The 20856-nt window shown below is 34.3% G+C and overlaps 1 protein-coding gene across 4 annotated transcripts in view; it reads right to left on the reverse strand.

Moving 5' to 3' along the window:
- Nucleotides 1-20856, reverse strand: part of OPA1 (OPA1 mitochondrial dynamin like GTPase) — a 90544-nt gene that overhangs the window by 64174 nt on the left and 5514 nt on the right. The window contains exons 2-8 of one of the 4 annotated variants that reach the window (XM_059391266.1): nucleotides 19389-19707; nucleotides 18638-18734; nucleotides 16938-17045; nucleotides 16386-16439; nucleotides 15632-15699; nucleotides 7079-7189; nucleotides 2201-2254 (exon numbers count right to left, since the gene is read on the reverse strand). In XM_059391266.1, coding sequence (XP_059247249.1) covers nucleotides 2201-2254; nucleotides 7079-7189; nucleotides 15632-15699; nucleotides 16386-16439; nucleotides 16938-17045; nucleotides 18638-18734; nucleotides 19389-19707 — 811 coding nt within the window. The remainder of the gene's footprint in view (nucleotides 1-2200; nucleotides 2255-7078; nucleotides 7190-15631; nucleotides 15700-16385; nucleotides 16440-16937; nucleotides 17046-18637; nucleotides 18735-19388; nucleotides 19708-20856) is intronic. The other 3 variants (XM_059391267.1, XM_059391268.1, XM_059391269.1) reach the window with 3 other exon arrangements.

The raw sequence follows: 20856 nt of genomic DNA on the forward strand, positions 1-20856 counted from the left end.
TTTTTTTATAAAGATTTTATTTATTTATTTGTCAGAGAGAGAGAGAGTGAGAGCGAGCACAGGCAGACAGAGTGGAAGGCAGAGGCAGAGGGAGAAGCAGGCTCCTGTGGAGCAAGGAGCCCGATGTGGGACTCGATCCCAGGACGCTGGGATCATGACCTGAGCCGAAGGCAGCTGCTTAACCAACTGAGCCACCCAGGTGTCCCTACTATAAACATTTTTAAGTAACACCTGCTCACTTATATGCTGTATATATAAAATATACAACAAAACTCTGACATAAATAGATCTCTGCTGTGTAATATGGTAGCCACCAGCCACTGGAGCTGTTGAGCACTCTGAAACATAGTTCAGTCGGAAATGAGATGCACTGTTAAATGTAAAATACACACCAGACTTTTACAATTCAGTAAATAAATGAATAAATAAAATACCTCATTACTATGTTTCTACTCATTACATGTTAAATGATCCTAATTTGGAATTCACTGTGTTAAATAAAATGTATTATTAAAATCAGTTCTACCTATTCCTTTTTACCTTTTTGGAATGCAAAAACCTTAAATCACACACGTGGCTTGCATTGTATTTCTACTGCACATCACTGGTATAGATAGCTAACCCTAGGGTTTATTATGTCAAGAATTTTTCATAGTCTTTGTGTCAATGCCCATGGCTGACACTACAAATTACACAAGTCAAAGAGTTGATATCAACAGATAAACAAGGGTAGTAGGATTTACACTGGTTCATTTCTTTGTAAATATGGAATCAATTATGCAGATCTACATTTTCTGGGGATGGAATAATTCTTTGGTACAGGTGCCAATCTTCAGCCATTCTGTAGAGATGTGTTAGTGAGCTGTCCTCCAAAGATCAAGACCAACAGTGCTCAAACTTAAGGATGCATCAGAATAATTTGAGGGCTTTTAAAAAGAGAGATTGCTAGGTTTTACTTCTAGAGTTTCTGATTCAGGAGGTTTAGGAAGGGGTCAATAATTTGCACGTCTAACAAGATCCTGAAAGGATACTGATGCAACTGCTCGAGAGACCACACTTTGAGACCAATGATTCCTAACCTCTGGCTGAAGTGAAGATTGGAATTGCTTGGCTGAAAAGCCTTTAAAAATATATATGGAGACGGCCAGAGCACAAGTGATTCTATGGTATAGTCAGGCATGAGGATCAATGCATAGATATCAATGAAATCAAGAATATTAAGAGAACCTGTGAAAAACTATACTGTTTAATTTCATCTAGGTTGTCCCTTGTATTTCTTCCCTAAAAAAGAGACTCTCCTTAAAAAAAGTGTTAATTTAAAAGACAAAAACTTAATTATTATTGCACATTGTTGTTATCCATGTAAATTAACATAACTAGATTATAGATTTCAATTGTATTTATATCATATAATAATCATAAAAACATATTAATTAATGATGGAGTGGATGATATGGCAATTCTGCACTAGAATTTACCTACTCATCAGATTGCACAGAACAACATGTCTTTAAAATAATCAAGGTTTTATAACCAACTACAGGAGAAGAGCTTTTCAAATCAGTGCCAGAAATACATTTAGAAAAGCCATTATCTGATTCATTTTGGGGTTAGAGAAGTAAAGGAAAAAGATACTGAGGGAGGATTAGAACTATGGTAGACTTAAATCAGCCTACTAAATGACTTGAATTATCAGCCTATCTATGTAAAAATGCAAGCATAGGTCTATGTAAGAACAAGTCACTTTCCCCCACTTTTTTTTCCACAGCAGGTTTTCATTAAAATTAGAAGTACAAGGTTCACTCAGATATGTTTTTACACATATGAGTAAAGCACACTTACCAAGTTTCTTTTTTATTCTTTATTTCTTAACTTACTTTTGCATTTTTTAACATCTATTTATAATAAGATTGTATCATCAAATCACTCCAAATTTTGCTCTTAAAAAAATTCCATTATCAAACTTAAGTATAAGATAAAGTCCCTTGTTTTTTCTTTTTTTAAGATTTTCTTTATTTGATAGAGAGAGAGAAAGAGAGAGAGCCAAGCAGAGTGGCAGGCAGAGGAAGAAGCAGGCAGCCTGCTGTGGGGCTTGATCCCAGAGTCCTGGGGTCATGACCTGAGATGAAGGCAGATGCTTAACCACTGAGAGACCCAGGTGCCCCTCAAGTCCCTGGTTCTTTCTATTCATCAGAATTACCTGAGTATGCAGAAGTTCTTCTTGAAGCTGGTCAATTTTCTCTTTGTCTGTCACCTAGATATTTAAAATAAATTAACTTTATTTCAGTAGAAATAGATTTACATAAAATGTACAGTAAGTTAAATTTTTTGAGAAGTATTTTTAAAAATTATTGACTTTATATGCATATTTAATCAAAGCACATTTTAAGTTACATGATTTAATAAAGTAAAAAAATCTGTATTCAACATTAAAATTGCTTATCAAAAATTTTTAACTATATTAATAGCCTTAAAAAGCAATCCTATTCCAGACACTATTCTAGTCATTTCTGATGAAAGGCTCGTTAAAAAAATAAGAGATCAGTATATACAGTTACTATAGTTTTCATAGGTTGTTTTATATTCTGCCCTAGGCATTTGGATGCTTGGAGAAAAAGAGCACTGACACCTCCAGAAATGTGTTTTGGGAACTTAGATGCATGTTATCATTTATAGTTACTGAAAAAATTCACTAGTCACAGTGTATATGTTAAGCATCTATTACTCATTTCTGTTCTGTAAGTAGAGAAGTATTTAATAAATCAAAGAACAACTTGTATTTTCAGAGCTTTAAGTAGAGCCAGATGCTTGTTTTTAAATTCAATTCCAGTGCAAGATCTGCTAACCCACAACAGAGTGAATGCATCAGTAGCAATAAAATTGAGTAAGGCAACTAAAATTGATTTAAACATAAAACAAAAGTAGGATAAAATCTATCGCTATTGTAGAAACTACTTCCAATTGTTACTAATGCTAACAGTTCTAAAATAAAATATCCAAAACAAAAAGAACTTTATTGCATTAACAGGCTCTAGTCACAGTATAATTCAAAATATAAAACAACTGATCAATTTTATTAAAATGATGTCATTTATGACAAATCCATATAACTGCTCTTTGATTCCTTGGTGAGGTGCAGAAGTTGTCATACTCAGTCTTTCAAAATAATTATCTAATTCCTGATAATCAAAATTCATAAACATGACTTTATTTCATAGGACACAAAACTCAAGGTGAAATTCATGTAAGTCCTTGTTCACCGTCATTCAATAGTTATTTAAGCAATCAAGGCATTATGGTAGCAACTACATATGAGAAAATTTTAAGTGATTTACTTATTGAGATAGATATTAATAACTCTTATCCACACAATAAAAATGTATTTTGAGGTTTTAATTCCTCTTTCCAAATAGTTTCTCAAAACATTCCCCAAACTTCTTTTAAATAAAAATGGCAACGCTTGCTATGAACATACTGTTTTTTCCTTAAAAGCCTATGCCTAAAAATCTCTGCAAATATGATTCAGTAATTAGAAGAAAAGATAATATAAAACAAACTCTGTATTACTGTTTTCTCATTCTTGTATAGCAAGCAGACTTATGGAGAAAAGCTTTTTCATTTGACTGTGTTTGTAAAATGGACAAGAATGGACAAGAATTATTAATAGTCTCCTAAAATGTGAGGAAACAAACAAGCTGGGAAGGCACCAACAACCGGAAGAACAAAATCTTGAAGACCGATGGAGAAATAAATAATTTCATATTGTTTTCATATGGCATGCCATCATATTATAATAATGCAATCATAAAAACTGTGCTATGTCGATTAAATTCCCAATTCATTTTAAAAGGTAACTGTTTCATTAAAAACTCATCTGACTGCAGCTAATTAGTATGAACTATATAAGCAGTGTTAGTATAAACTGTTTTAGTTTTGAATGTGAGTATTAATGGCTTCATGCAATATACCCTAAATTATAACAGAAAAATCCACTAGGATTTTACATCTGGGACAATAATTAAGTAACTAATATAATTACACCAAAACAGTTTGAATGCTTACTGTAAACCAAGGTCTACAGAAGGTTAACTTGGTAATTTGATAACATAAAAAGGGTAAGTTAAAATGATACAAGGTTATTAGACTATTAATTACAATCTTTATGCTAACATTAGTATTTAGTAGCAGTGACTTCAGATTTTTATAAATTTGTATTTTTAGGAGTCTTTAGGTTTATCATTTGCCTTTTGGCACAAGTGTTAGGCATAACTCATGCACAGACTTATCACTATGCTTCCTATCTGCTCAGTTTAATGGAATATCAAAATTAACATTATATTAAGACAGGTGTTATGGTGGGAGTCAAGAATAAGACCTAATATTTTCTGGCAAATAAGATGAAAACATTTAGGTTTCTGAAGTGAATATTAAAGAAATGAGAAGATACTTTTCCGTATTTTCTTAAGGGAACAGCACATCTGACTTTTCACCTGTCACCTATTCTGGGTATATTTAATGTTGTATATTTAATGTTCTGGGTATATTTAATATTTAATGTTGACGCACGTCGCTGGTACAGTTCTGCCACTTATGACAAGAGTTAAGTTCTTGTCCCATTGCTCAATATATTCAGTTTGCATTATGAAATTAATTTAAAACTCACCCTGACAGAAATGGGTATCAATGGTCTTGAAACCAGAGCTTTTCTACAATTCCAGGGCTGTGAAACTGATGGAGAAAGAGCGGAATCCTCCGCAGAAACAAGCTAAAGCTGAAAAAGAAAAACCTTTACTAGCTCCTCACAAAACCAAGCCTGAGTTTCATATTTTAAGTGTTTCTTCCTACTAAGCCATTGTGGCCATTCTCAAATACCAAAATACATAGGTAAAGGACTCGTAAACATTTCCACATATGTTATGTATTCATAGGAGGCAGAACTACCAAAGGCAGTTTGAATCTACTGTCTCTGCATGAGCTATAGGGACAGTTTATTAGCTGCTACTAATAAGATATAAAGAAGTTAAGGCCTACCTACATTTTCAAGAAGATAAGGGAGGAAGAATGATTAAAATGCAACAAAAAGCTGTGGTTTTGCACCTCAAGAAAACCTCAAATGTTTAGAGGAATGACACAAATCTCATGAACTGGGGTTCAGATCATGAGGACAGTGAAGGGCTGAAACATCACCTGTGTCCCTACCATAGGGAGAAACAGGGGAAGGTGAAGTAAGGAAATGATCTTTTAGGACAGATAGGGAATGATGTCATTATAGAAGAGCGTGAATTGTTCTTGAAGTTCCATTTCCTTTTGCATGGTGTAACTCCGGAGTGGGCCAGACTGTTTGGTACTTACTGAGTATGCCTCAATAAGCCACACACACGGAGGTGCAATCCTGCCAGCTACTGTTTTACAAATGGGGATAATGCAAAATAAAGGGTTACATGGACAATCTGATGACATCAGAAATAGAAATGAGATTTCTAAACCTGAAAGCAGCCTAGTAAAGTAGACCTCAAATGAACACTAACCTTGAGCAATGTAGAAAATTAACATTATTCACTACTAAGATCCCTTTAATCATCTGATTCAAAAGTGTATCGATAATCTTAAGCCATATCTTAGAATCTAAGGATGGCAGATCTGTGGGGTTCACTTCAAATTATTTTACCATTATGAGAAAACAAGAAATTCTAAGTAGAGCTCTTCATATTTCTAACATACCAGAACATAGTAACTCCTTCCTTTCATTGTGTAACAAACCCAAGGAACAGATGGCTCGGCTTAAGCATCCAATTTGTGAGACTATTTATGGCACTTCAAAGACATACAGAGCAGAGAATGCTAAAGCACCACTTAAAATAAGTCCTTTTTGGTTTAAGGCATCTACTTTAACTTAATCAAATAGGAAAATAACTTATTTTCAATTTCTACCTATGTTGTTCATTCACTGAAAGTTAAATATACAAGAGTTGATTCCACAGCCATGGAATTGAGAAAAGTCAGGAAATGACACTGAAAAGATAAATGAAACTGTGAGGAGTACTCTCAAGTATTACCCATCACCAAATGAGGTAATAAGGTTAGTAAGCAAAACTTCATTAAATCATTACAATATTGGTTGTAATTAAATCATTACAATATTGGTTGACTTCAAACCGGAACCTATAGGAAGCTAATTAAATGGCTGAATCTCTTTTCCTGAGTAAAACTTACATACCACTTTTAAAACTTTCCTGATCTAATAAATGTAACCTAATTAAGCTGATGTCAAGATCTCAGAAGTAACTCTGAAGTCATTACATTCCTTTCATTTTGACTCAAGTCTTTTCAGAACATTAACCTTGGGATCTACACCACGGGATCATTTAACAGCCAAAAGCATTTTTTTAAGGACTTCTTAATTACACCTATAACCAAACATTTGTACAGATTTATGCCAACTTTTATTAGAATCTCTTCTTTAGGACCTGAATCATATCAAATTTCCAATGTTCAATCCTTCAGTAGTCCAAGGTGAAAATTTATTTGTGCTAACTTCACTGATGACTGTGGAAATAATCAATGAGTTTATCAGGGTGTATTTGAATAATTTTGCCCAAAATTTATAGCAGAATATTTTCTTCTACAAGAAGTAGCCATGTTTTCTGCTAACCCATTTTACTAAAACAAGTAAATTTCATTCTTTAGATAATTTAAATAGTGGCCATCCACAGTAATCCTTTACATTTTAGGAATGAAAACTTGGGTGAACCACAGACAAGCTGGCTACAAACTGGGGTGCCTCCATACAGTAACTGGACCAAGTGAACCACAATTCATAATTCTTCTCTAAATACAAATCCATGGACCCTCACAGAGAATCTCAGTTTCAGAAAACAAATTCCTATGTTTAATATTTTGGGTTTATTAATCCACTCCAGGAAAGTTACATATTTGTATTAGGTGTCTTTTATATTTTTACTTTGTTAAAAATAATTTCCCATCACTGGAGTCCACAAACGGATTAAGGTGACAGGATCCTGGCAGCAATAGCCGGTTAGTGTGAACACATCAGTAGCCCCCTTAAATCATCCATCACCTTGCGCTTCTGTTGGACATAGCTCGTGCTATATTGGCCAGCGGCTCTGCGTGCTTCCTCTTCATGCTCTTGAATTTGCTGTTGTAAGAGAATGAGCTCACCAAGCAGACCCTGCCATGAGTTTACAATGAGGAGAAGAGGAAAATTGGGGAGGAGAACAATGTTAAACCAAAGGGCACAAGCAAGGAACAGGTGTAAGTTAGGGAAGAATGGATAGCTTCTAACAAAAATGGAAATGCATTTCTGTACCTCTTGAGCCGCTATATAATAGGGCTCTATACTGCATTTCCATTTTCCCCCCTCACTAAAACTAGATCTGTCAGAAATATAAAACAGCAGAGTTTAAAAAGTGAAAAGCAATGTGACTGTCAGCTGAATAAAATGAGCAAGACATATAATATTAAGATACAGTGAAACCTAGACTAACTGGAATGCTCAAGGAAAGTGGCTTGTCGTTAACAACTTATTACTTCAACGCTTATTTTTGAATTGCCAATATGAACTAGTGTATGCTCCTCACTTGAATCAAAAGGGGAAAAAATCATTTAATTCTCAACCATAATTTTCACAAGACTGGAGTATATATAGTAGCTTATTTAATTAGTAAATTATTATTAAGTATTTTTTCCTTGCTATCTAATGACTTCAGTTTAAGATTACAGCCCCTCAAAACTATTAATTTGAGTTTCTAAGCATCAAGTTAATCACAGTTTTACATTAATTCATATATTCTATATACCTTCTCACACAAGCTTATATGACTACAATTTAGGATCTCTTTCCAAGTTAAAGAATGATGTTTGAGGCACTGTTTTAACTTTATACTACATAAAGTAAGTAGTTCGACTGAATTTTCATTTTTTATGAGCTGCTCTGACATTCAGTAAAAGCAGCTTCTAAGAACATAGGTAAAAATCTATCAATTACTAAAGCAAAAGTACTATAAAAAAACAAAACTCAGATTTGGAGATAATACAGTTATTCTGAAAATTCAAAATGAAACAAAACCCAGTTACCCATATACAACACAAACAGCATTCCTATGTTTAAAATTCATTCCATTTAATAATCGTGAAATGTTAACTGGTACAATTTTTATCACAATGTATTTACATGTGGATTGGTACTCAATACATGTTATTTTCTGTACAGTATTTTTATCAGATAAAAGACCTCAAGAGATGTGGGAGAAAAAACAACTAAGAATTGAGAATGTCACAAGCCTAATATTTTTTCAATTAGACACTCAAAAAAGGGTAAAATTTCAGTGAATGAGGTCACTAATTTGTACAAGAACAGTGTTCTGGGAGAACAATGGGCTCAATTTTTACCACATTATAAAAATAAGAGTTAGGAAAACTAAACTCATTAAAATAATCTAAATTGGCAGTTTCAAATAGCTTCAGAGTTTTTTAAAATAATTGTCCAAATATTATATTTTATATAATACAACTAGAAAGTTTCCTAAAATGCTGGTTAACATTACATTCAAAATTTTAACTAGCAGACTCATCCAGAGGCTTAAACTTTATATAACCCAAAGACTTCTACTATAAATAAAATTTTCCCAGAAAAGAAAAAAATACAAACAGTAAGGCATTTTAAATTAAGGGAAAGTATTAGCATATAATTTGGGAGATTTTTGTCTGATTCTTAGACTGAATACATTAGGCTGCGCCAACAGTAATGAAACTGGTTGATTTACTATACATCAAAGGATGAAACTAGTTGAAATTTCTGTGTGACAAGCGAGAGAACATCAAAATGGCAGGTGACATAACTGAACTGTCAACATCTGTTTCCAAATTCAACAATACAAAATGTATTTACAAAAACCTGTGGCTGTCTTTAGAGATAACTCTTCTAAATGAACACTTCTATGGTCATGGATAGATCTATAAAGAAAAGACAATGCCAACCAACTACTCTCACTGTCTTCCTCATTCCTCTCATCACCTGTCATTTTTTCATTTTCTTGTATGACTGTTTCTCATGAAGCAGAAAAAAGAGTAATCCAACTTATTTTTATTAATTTAGTCATCTACTATAATCACTTCTCATCATCCAAATGTTTAGATGTCTCAAAATAATATCCTTTTACAGGTTTCTTGTGTTGGCTTATACAATAGTGTACCTGTGGTTTGATTAACATACCACCAATACTCTAACTTATACAATGTCAAAGCAGTAAGCAAATATTCCACATTTCTTAACTGTCTAGTAGTCTACCAGGCACACGATTCCTTTTTACCTATAGCTTAAATACCCTCCCAAATCCATATATATCTCTATATAAATTATACGGTAAATACTTAATATCTATTATATTATAAGCAAACACCCTCTTTCTAGTGACACCTCACTTTCCTTCCAAGTTTGTTACTGAAGCACTGTTATGTGAAGGTAGCTGAAATTAACTGTTACCTCCTAAAAAGACTAGGAAGAAAAGAATTAGACACGGAAAAAACTACTTACACTATGTTACATGACTAAAGGAAGTTACTGTTATTCACTTTGGGGCATCAAATCTCACCCTAACTACAGCTTCTGAGCTAAGGCCATGTGGAATAAGGAAGGGAAAGAAATGTGGCTACAAATGAACAAAATATATTTTGTTCAATAAATATTTTCCCAACCTCGGACATTTTCCATCAAGAAATAGCACGTAATTATGTTAAAATCGTACACATTACATGTAAAAATAATGTAAATAACAATAGTTATTTACAGATGATAGTTATTTACAGATGATATGCTCTCTAAACATCTCTTAGTTATTGTCAATTTGATACTGCAACTCTCACAGTCTCATATTTCTATAGAATTGTCAGATTTTTAAATTATTAGATCAAGAAAATCAGCGATAACTCTAGAAACCAAAACATCAGCCAAAAATGCTGTGAAAACCTTAAAGTCTTTCCTTTCGATAGGAAAGATTTTAAATAATCTTAAATTTAGAAGTCATTCATATATGAATACATTTAAAATACTGTATTTATAACAGCATTTTAAAAATTCATAGCAGAACTAGGCCCTTAAACTGTTTGCATACCCATCACCTAGAATAAGACCTGACACTTGAGATGTGTTACAGCTGACACCTAAGGAAAAGCCTGGCACATGTTTGCTCCTTCAGTGAATTGAATTATGACCACTTTTACCTAATAATAATGATGCACACGAAGTTTCTAGTATAAAAATCCAAAATGGCTTTTCAAAAAAATGTATATTCTGTCAGTAAGCTATACATCAACCCCATAATCTATTTTCCCATTTTTCATAATCCCCAGAACAGACTCCACAGAAATTAAGAAAAGGGGAGAAAAGTCATCAAATAATATTAATAGGTGATAAACTCATACAGTGATTAAAAATGTAAGGTAATCATCATCATCATCACCATCATCATCACCCTAATAGGCAGTATTTGTTTAGTTTTATTATGTGCAGATCTTGTGCTAAAGGGCTATACATAAAACAACCCTATCAAGCAGGGGGTCTGCACTTTACAGGAGAGGAGACCAGCAACTCAGAGTTTGATCTTGTCCAACCAAGATCACATAGCTCAGAAAGCAAGCAGGACAGGATCTGAACGCAGGCAGTGTGACTACAAAATCTGTGCCTGATACTGTCTTATTGCAATGATGGTCTATTTACAAAGTAGCCTTGATTCCATCCGATTTAATCCACATTTAAAAGAAGAAAATGGTAATACTACAATACACCAGAAGGCATTCTGAATCACTAAGAAGGTGGACTGGCTGAGTAGTCCACAAAGACCTTTGGGCCTACAAACCTAAAATATTCACTATCTAAACCTTTATGGAAAAGTGCTAACCTCTGCTTTATTAGTTTTAAAAGTAACTTGGGTCTAGAAAAGAACTTTATGAAAGTGAAGACTTCTTTTCCCTTTCATTCAAAAAATACTGGTATGCATTAAACTACTTTTCAAAATTTGAATAATTCTATTTGATTAGCTAAAAACAACTATTTTTCCCCCTCCCAGTAATACATAGTACTGTTCAAGGTATTTATGGTCAATGGAAAAATGTCTATTAATGGATATCAGAAGGAAATATGTCTTTCCATTTGGATTATTTAACCTGCTTCTATTCAGACATATCATTTCCTATTTTACTAGTTAGACAATTTCTACAACTGATCATTTTTAAGAGATGAATAAATCAGTCTGTTATGGATAGTTATTATATTGTATTATATTATATTATATTATATTACAATTCCTACAAATCTCCTTTGTTCTAAATTGTTACCAAAAAATAGTATTAAATACAAAATATGTACTTAACGTTTCTTAAAAGATGTAAAAGGACAGTGTGCTTATGAAAGAATAAAATAGGATTGCCTGTTTTGCCATTCCATTTCTCTTCATGTAGATCTTCCCTGCTTTTCTTCCTCTGATCCCTCTGCTTCCTAACTACTGTACTCTGGTGCGCAAGTGGGTTGGCTTCCTAGCTAAGATTCCAACCTACTCTAGTTGTTGCCAGTTAGCTGCTCAGGAAACTTAAGTTTACTGATCTGTGATTGCTTGATAATGCTGGTGGTGGGAATTTCATTTTGCCACAGTGAGTGCATTATTTGCTGCCTGAGGAATCCCAGAAACATAAATCCCACTTAAGCAGTGCTGTTTCATTATAGTTACCAAGCATTGGTACTACTTTTGTATTCCTATGCTCCCCAGTAGCTGCCAAATACCAAAGGCCAAGGAAAATTCACATGTGATCAGAGCGAACACATATTATATAAAATTTTGTGGCCTACTTGTTGGCATTAAATGAAATTTATATACTTCAATTAGCATCTCTGTTACGGTGTTAAATCAATCACTCAATTTTGCTAAAAGCTCAGTATTATCCTAGGTGTTCTGAGGACAGAGATTTTATGATAGAATGCAAGCAGAAGTAAATAATGTTTTAGCTGGCAACTGTTTTCAGTGTTAAGAATATAGTTAACTATAACTATACTCTGAACTATACTAAAATAATTATGCAAGGTTTCATGAAAAGGACAACAGAGCAAGGCTTTAAGGATGAGAAAAAATTTGGCAGAAAAGGGAAGAGAGATTTCAGCTGGAAGGTACAACAGAAGTAAAGCCACAAAAATAAGAATTAGAGCAACATGTGAAAAGGAAGAACATTAATTACTACCTAATAATTATACTTAAAACAGTATCCCCATTCTTCATGATTTAGACTTTTAAAAGGTCCTTCAAATATTTCCTGTAAATTATAAATGTGTCTGTAACCTTCAGAATGACCATACTGCTTCTTCTGTGAGATGTTTCTGACCAATCAAAAACATGATAAAACAAAAGCACAGAAAATAACTGTCATTTAGCAAGCTAGTTTTCACTAGTCACAGACAGTCTTACTGAATCCAAAAAAAGGAGATTCACTAAGTGATCTTGTCACCTATCTATGTTGTGACTGATATATAGAAATCTGCAGATTTGCAAATTATTCACTAAAAAAGGCTCATCACTTCAATTCTCAATTTTCCTTCAGGTGGTTCTGAAGGTCTCCAGGTCTCAAGGATATTATTCAGTTGACATCAAGGGCTCTAATATTTCTCTTCAGTGGATACAAATTCTAAAATTTCTGACTAACACCATTTATTGAAAAGTGGTTTTAGTATTTTTCCATTTTTTAAATTTGGTAATACGTATCACAACTTCTGGTCAAATGATGTAAGTAACTACTGTCCATAAACGGAATGGATATAAATCCATGCAAAGTCAAAGAAACTTGATATTTAGTTAGCCTGTGCAGCATCATGCAGAAATACATGCTTTTCACTTTTGTAGACTTTTGGTAGACCTCAATTACAACTTTCCAGAGTACTTAAAAGTCTAGTGACCCCAGACCGGGTGCCACAGGTAATCAGTTCATTGTGCTATTCATTCTGTCTAACTCAAGTCCAACAATCTGAATCTGTATTCTCTCAACTCCGTCATTTTCACTTCAATTGATTTTGAAAGGTCCTACCTATTCCTGTTCTTTCTAAATTTATTTATTTATTTTAGGGGGAGGGGGAGAGAGAAAGAGAGTGTATGTGCATGAGTAGGGGGAGAGGCAGAGGGGAAGCAGACTCCCTGCTGAGTGGGGACCCCCCCCATATAGGGCCTCATCTCAGGATGGGGAGATCACAACCCCAGCTGAAACTCAGTGGCACATTCCATGGACTGAGCCACCCAGGTGCCCCTGTGTTCTATTAGAAAGGACAAATCTCTTTTCTAGTTCTAGCTGTAGAAATGTTTCACTACTTTAAAAAATAATTGATTCACATTTACTTTTACATTTGTAGTTTATTTTTTTTTTTTAAAGATTTTATTTATTTATTTTTCAGAGAGAGACTGAGCGAGAGCGAGCATAGGCAGCGTGGAAGGCAGAGTCAGAGGGAGAAGCAGGCTCCCTGCGGAGGGCAAGGAGCCAGATGTGGGACTCGATCCCAGGACGCTGGGATCATGACCTGAGCCGAAGGCAGCTGCTCAACCAACTGAGCCACCCAGGTGTCCCTACATTTGTAGTTTAAATTTTACATTTGTCGTCTAAGTCTGGCCAGAAATTTTGGTACAACACAGACAACCATTAAGCTAAGACATGACTGCTTCAAACTCTGAATACCAATTTCAATCTGGGGCTCTCATAGGTAAGCGTATCATAGGTAAATACCAAGCCTTGAAACCCATAATGTTGCATATTAACAAAATTCAAAACCACTAGTTGAGGCTGGAAATACTTTTCCTGTATAATAAATTCTTACACTAGCATTTGCTACAATTAATTTAAACCGTAATGAAAGTAGCTTAATTACAACTCTAGACTTAGTAATATTAATTGCTGAGCTTTTAATGGGAAAGATAATCCCCATAAGTTATGAAGAAGTTAAAAGGAACTAGTAGATGAGAATATTTACCTTCAAGCGAAGGTAAATTATTTATAAATTTATTTTATAAAATAAAGCAGTAAATTTACTTTTATGTCTATTGTGTAAAATATCATCTGAAGACTATAATTATATTCCTAGGGATCCATTCTTTTGCTTCTTCTGTACTGCAAAGCTCCTGATCACTTACCAATTATTCGTTAAGCAGGATTTTAAGGAGATTATCTGAGTTAGACCCTGAAACAGGTTTTTCATTTACCAAAGCAATCCTTGTTGGCCATACCAGAGAAGAGCAAAGATGTGGACCTCCCCTAAATGATCTAGGCAACAAGGCCTCATCACTCTAAAACTACACTACTAATCCAGTAAGAGAGGTTCCTACCCCCTCCTTAGATTAGCTGTTGTCTGCATATTAAGTCTACCTGCATTAAGGGACAAGGCCTTGGCTCAAAATAAGCTTTGCATAATAGGCTAATTGCTATTCAAACTTTTCTCCCCAGTAGCATGAATAGTCAAGGGTGTTCCTTTTGTTAAAATGCCAATGGAAAAGGTATCAAACAAGATCAAGTTAAAAGGCAAATACACTTATACACACACACACACACACATATGTACACACATTTTAAAATGTTTTCTCCAAAAGATCTAGTCAAAAGGCAAGAGAAAAGTCTTTTGAAATACTAGAATTCAAACTTGGAATATCGTATAAAAAGTTCAAAGTTAAAGGACAAGGAGAAAAGATGGAAACCTACACACAGCAATTATTTTCTTTCTGCCTTCCAAATAAACATAAAATTAATTTCCCTTCAATTTATAAAAACCATAATAACCTTCAATATAAAAGTTACATATTCCATATTTAATTCTGAAATGTTCATTAAATATCTTTTTTAGGTATCTGTTTATATAAATATTATTTCAGAAAAACTTCCAAGGAATCAGTTATGTCACCAATTACAAAAGATGAAAAAAATGAAGACTAAGAGAATGTCAGGTTAACATATGAATATAAATAAAGAGCAATGCATATGTTATTTTATATCAGTAGCTCTCCCAAATATTCGTATGGATTTTAACACAAGTACTGAAATTGACATAACCGAAATAAATCCATACACAGTTGTTAACTGTTAATGTGAGAGAATCAATTTATCCTCTAACGGCCCATTTCCTATTCCCTTAATATTTCCCCAAGGTATATGCCATGAAAACAGTAGTCCCTAGAATGTATTTCATGGAAAAAGGTTCTGTTGCTAAATAAATCTGGACGACTCCGTACACTTTGACTTCTCCTGGGATTCACAATGCACAACAAGTATATTAAGGTCGAGAAGTCCTAGGGAAAAGAAAAGCCTGCTTATATTACTTAATCAGCTTTTCCTATACATATTTAACAATAAAGCCCTTTGTTGAAAACAATGCTTGTAACTAGTATTTCATAGAGCATATTTGAAAGAAATGGCCTTCTCCAATATTTCCAGAACTGTCACACAGTACCTTCACTTTGTACCAAGATTAAAAACATCTCTACTTAGATGTTTTTATATTTGCTCCTCAGATATTACTGCTGTCAAATCTTCTGGGTGGGTAAAAACTATTTTATCTCTTTCAGGACTACTGATGTGATAAATTCTCCTTTGTACTTACCTTTCTATAATGCTTGTCACTTTCAGATCCATGATCTGTTGCTCTAAATGCTGTTTCTCCCGGTGAACCTTAAAGATAAATAATGCAGTCCTTTAAATTCTCCATTGCTGTCAAAAGTCCAAATTCCAACTTACTTTAAAGGCAAGTAGATTTTTAGAGAAAAAATCACTTTTTTGAAAAATAAAAGCTATTCCTATTTTAGGGAACATACTGGTAACCTATGCAAAACCCCCCCCCCCCCAAAACCAAAAAAACCCCTTTTGAGTATTATAGGACGTGTTTTTAAAATTCCACTGAAAATTTCAATTAAAAAAAAAAAGAAGACAATATTTGATAAGGATTATTTTCCATGAGAGTACTTACAGCTCAGCCATTTACCACTGCCATTACCGACCACAGATAGTAACAAAATAAATTTAAAATGTCAACTGTGACAGGGCAGATGAGACAAACTAAAATTACTTTTCATTTCAATTATCAGAAACAATCAAATCAAGTGATATCTTGAGAAAATATTTTGGTTAAGCAGTAATAATTTTAATCTTATAGATACATACTTAGGAATTTTAGTTTTACTGCAAAATAATTATTTCATTATTTTCTCCTGTAAGGTAAAGAATTTGCCCAATATAGTTCTGGAGTTTTAAAATTCAGCATAAGCAGCATAAATTTGGTCTGAAATTTTATTTGCAACTAGTTTATTAGAAGCATTTAAAAGGCATGTTAAGGTCAGCAAAAATGTCTGTTTACACACCTAACAAGAGAAGTAGGTCAGAAGCTCCTATGACTTCACTAACCAATTTGTGACCTGTGAAAAACCAGCAAAAGGGGAAATAGAAATGTAAAATTTGACAGGAATGAGCAAACAAGTATGTCTGAGATCTCAGAGTTATATCATGATAGGGCATGAATTGGGCAAATACAACAGGATTAACCTCAATAAATTCCACTCATTATGGTCCATCATAATTAAGTTTGTCTTAAAATCACCAAATTGGGTCTAACCAATTATGAAAAGCAAGCACATAGGAAGTCTCATCTACTTGTCAGGAACAAGAAATACTTTTTCCCTCATTGATTAAAGCCAAGTATGTTTAAACTCTTACAAATTTTCATTTTTGTTGCACTAACCAAAATTTAAAATCAATGAGCACCAAAACTTTGTGTGTCCTTTTTTCAAAAACCTGTTTTTCATTTGTACTAACTGTTTTCATTTAAAAGGGAGGAATCAACAATGAATATATCTCAGTACTTTTCCTCCTGGGTTTCTGACATTTTAAGTGAGATCAAATAGGTCCTTCCTTACCTGTGGTGAAAAAGTCCTTCAATAAGCTGAGGCTTTCAACAATCTTATCAAAGTCAGGTGCCAATTTTGCAAGGTCCTCTGAATTAGGAAGTGCTTTTCTAATTTTCTCTGGAGAAGACAAAAAAAAAATTCTCAAAATAAGAATTTCACTATTAAAACATTTATAAAATTTAAATAACACCATACATAAGTGTCATATATAAATTTAAATTAAAATATTTTTTGCATTTTTCTCCCTATTACAACCACAACTGCTACATGTATCTGAAACAATGTGTAATTCTGAGGATATTCCATGAGCCATGAAATTTGTTTAAAAAGACTCACCAATGTCTGGCTTAGATGGACAGCTTTGATCTATAAGTTAAATGCCTTAAAACAAGCAGGAAATTAACAAGGTTAACACTGTATTGGAATCAGAGGTAGTTTTAAGGAGAAAGTCACAGTGAAGAGGCCAAAAATAAAAGAAAAAAAGAGAAAAACGCCTCCTGTAACACCTGGTCCAAACTCAAAAAAAGTAATGAACTCTCAGTTCAAGCTCAGAAACAGAGTTCCATTACTTTTCTCTGTCCTTTCACAGACTTTCAGAAAAGTCACACTTGTTACCACTTAGAAATAACTGTCTAAGAGCCCAAAGCACGCTTTGGTTTTATTTTTGCTAGCTTCATTTAAAAAATGGAACACATAAATATTCTCAAAATAAGGATATATGTCAGATATTGTTCTAGTGCTATAAAAAGCATTCACCTGTTTAGTCTTCATAGCAACCCTACAGAACAGTTATCATCAACTCCACTTTACAGGTGAGGGACTGAGCCACTGAGGTTAAGCAGCTGGACCTGCGCACACAGTGAACACGTGGGGAGTCAGGCTTCAAGCCTAGCCAGGCCAGCTTCAGAATTCAGGCCCTCAGCCCCACACTGTGGCAAATATATCAAAGTTGAAAGTTCTCCACATGAAGATTGGAAAAATACTCAAAGAATACTTCAAATTCCTGCAGGTTCCTCTGTCAATGCAACACAGTTTTCTCTTTAAGGAAATGCCGTGTGAGTAAAAACAGAGCGGTCAATTCTACCTCCATATACACCTAGACTAAGAAATTAGAGTCTAAAAAAAAAGAGGCTGAGGAAAATAATTTCATTCAAAAAAAATTTTTTTTAACTACTCAGCTTAATCTTGGCAATCAAAATTATCAAATATACTTTTTTCTCATTTACCCATTATAGAAAAAGGGAACAGTGGCTGACTATGGGGAGAAATTACTCTGGACACATAGCAGACTTTAAGGGACCTGGTTACAAGTGGAGGTAAACAAGGGAGCTAGTCAAAATTAACTAGTTAGGTAGGTCACGGTGAATCTGTTCTGGGTAATAATACAAAACACTGAAAGTGATGTCTAGAAGGCTGCTTAGCTGACAATCTATTAGTTAGCAAAAGATAAAAAATGAAAGCGTATGTTCACTATGGCTCTAAAATATTAACACACACACAGATTAGCTACAACTAAAAGAAAATGTGAGTGATGGGTGAGGGCATTATTTTTTTTTTCCTAACAATTTTTTCTCTGATATTCTGTTACGTCTATCATTCAAATAAAACTGCTACACAGTAAGCTCATGAGTTAAGAAAATCTCAATACCACTATTTCTCTTTCCTAAAGACATAACCAAGAAACATGTTTTAATGTTGATGATACAGACCTAAATCAATATACTCATCAATTTCCCACACGATGTCAGGCACAATCCATTTATAGTCACTAAGGTCAGGTATCATATCTTTCCACTGATCAAAAGTCTAAAAGAAAAGAAAGTATGCCAATCAAATGCTCTGAATGTCATACAAAAATAGAGAAAAACTACCTTAATTTATCTAATTAAAACATGCTAATCTACTAAAAATGATGTATTATGTTCAAATATTTTAGAAACAAAGTAGCCTTGGCTCTTCTAAAAATAAATTAGTTGGCCAGCATATAAAATATGTAAATGTTCCTTTACAAAATGTGGAAAATGTAAAAATTCAAAAGATAGTCTTATTTCAAACAGGTTTCATGATTTGGCTTTAAACAATACTGTAGAACAGAAGACAAGCCAGGGGTCAGGACACATTGACTCTACTCTCAAAGCTGCCCAAAAGTGGTTGTGTTAGCATGCCACCTACTTTCTTGTCTGAGCTACTAAGTGGCAAGCTGAAAATCAAACCTAGGTGACCTCACTCCAGCCCAATGCTCCTTCCATTAGGGCCATTCCGATCTCTTATAAGTATAACCAAGATTCAGAGAGCAGTTTTCTATTGGCATCATTAAAACAACTTAGCACATGGTAGAGATACACACTACATTTTTAAATATCAAATTACAGTCTATTGCACTAAAGAAAAATGATTTGTGCTATAAACCCTTCAAATAATCATGCTAAAATAACTGAAAAAGCAATGGAAACGACTCACCTTTTTGGCTGTATAGCCACCCCCAACAGCAGATCCTAGTATGAGATAGCGAAGTTTTAAGAGTCTTGCAGCTAATCTCGCTGGCCAAAAATTCCTGCGTGGCTGGTAGCCATATTTAATTGGAGAAAGTTTCAATTTACGTAAGGGAAGGTTAGTTAAAGAGGAGAACTGATGAAATGACGTCCTGAATTGGGGTCTTTGAAGCTTTAAGGTAGGATGATGTGAATGATAAATGCTTCGTGAAACCAGATGCAGTTTTTGTAGCGGTAAGCTTCCTTTGATTCCAGAGCTATGTTTCACTAAGGACTGGCAGACCTCACTAAAAAAAAAAAAGCATGGGACAAAGATCAGACTGGGTAATAGTGCAAAGGAAATGATAAAAAAAAAAAAAAAAAAAAAAGCAATATGCACAAGAGAAAACACACCTGCGGGCATGTGTTCAAACCCACTATGTCGGACCGCACCTCCCATTTACTAACCATTTATTACACGCCAGGCACTGCTGCATGCAGCATGCGCTACCTCCTTTAATTCTGCTAAAAATCCTATGGTGAAAATGCCAGTATTACCTCCATCCTACCAATGAGGAAAAGGTGGCACACACACATAAATAACTGGCCCATGTCCACACAGATATGATTCAAACCCAAGAGCTGGGACTCCAGAGCCTGTCCTCTCGTTTACTTCTTTTATTAACTGCTATTCGCTGTCAATAAAACTGGAAAACAAGATGAATGCAAACCCTGCTTTTAAGCACAAAAATTCCAACAGCTTAGAATACCTATTCTTTGGCCTCTCCTCTAGGTCTCAGGATCCTGAGCAGCCCAGGGATAGAAACTAAGGAAAAATCATTAACTGTATATAAGGCACCTGATGGAAAGTTTCTGAGTAGAATAAATTAAAGAGTAATGAAAGAAGATACTAAAAGCAATGTGCAACCGTCTGAATATTTGTGTCCTCCCCCAATTTATATATGGAAGCCTAATTCTCAACATGAAGTATTTAGAGGTGAGGCCTTTGGGCGGTAATTTGCTTTGTATGTGGTCATGGACACGGAGCCCCTGTGTTGGGACTGGTGCCTTTATAAGGAAATAAATGGCATATATCTCTCTGTCCCCTCTCTTTCTTGTGAGGTCACAAAAAGATGATGCCTGTCTATAAGCCAGGAAGAGAGTCCTCACCATACACCAAATATGCTGGCACTTTGATCCTGGAGCTCTCAGCCACCAATAACTGTGAGAAATAAATGTTTACTGTTGAAGCCACCGAGCTTTTGGTAATTTGGGGAGTGATAAGGTGACTGTATATCAGTTGTGCAGATATAGGGGAACAAGCTAGAGTGAGTTGAGGTGGCAGCACTGAAAAAGGAAAGACAGATACCAGAATGATGAACTGACATGGGAATCAAGGGAAGAAGCAAATAGTAATCCTGACATTTTTGCCACTTACAGATATTAAAAATAAAAAA

Source organism: Mustela nigripes, chromosome 2 (genome assembly GCF_022355385.1).
Source record: "Mustela nigripes isolate SB6536 chromosome 2, MUSNIG.SB6536, whole genome shotgun sequence".
Lineage (NCBI taxonomy): Eukaryota > Metazoa > Chordata > Mammalia > Carnivora > Mustelidae > Mustela > Mustela nigripes.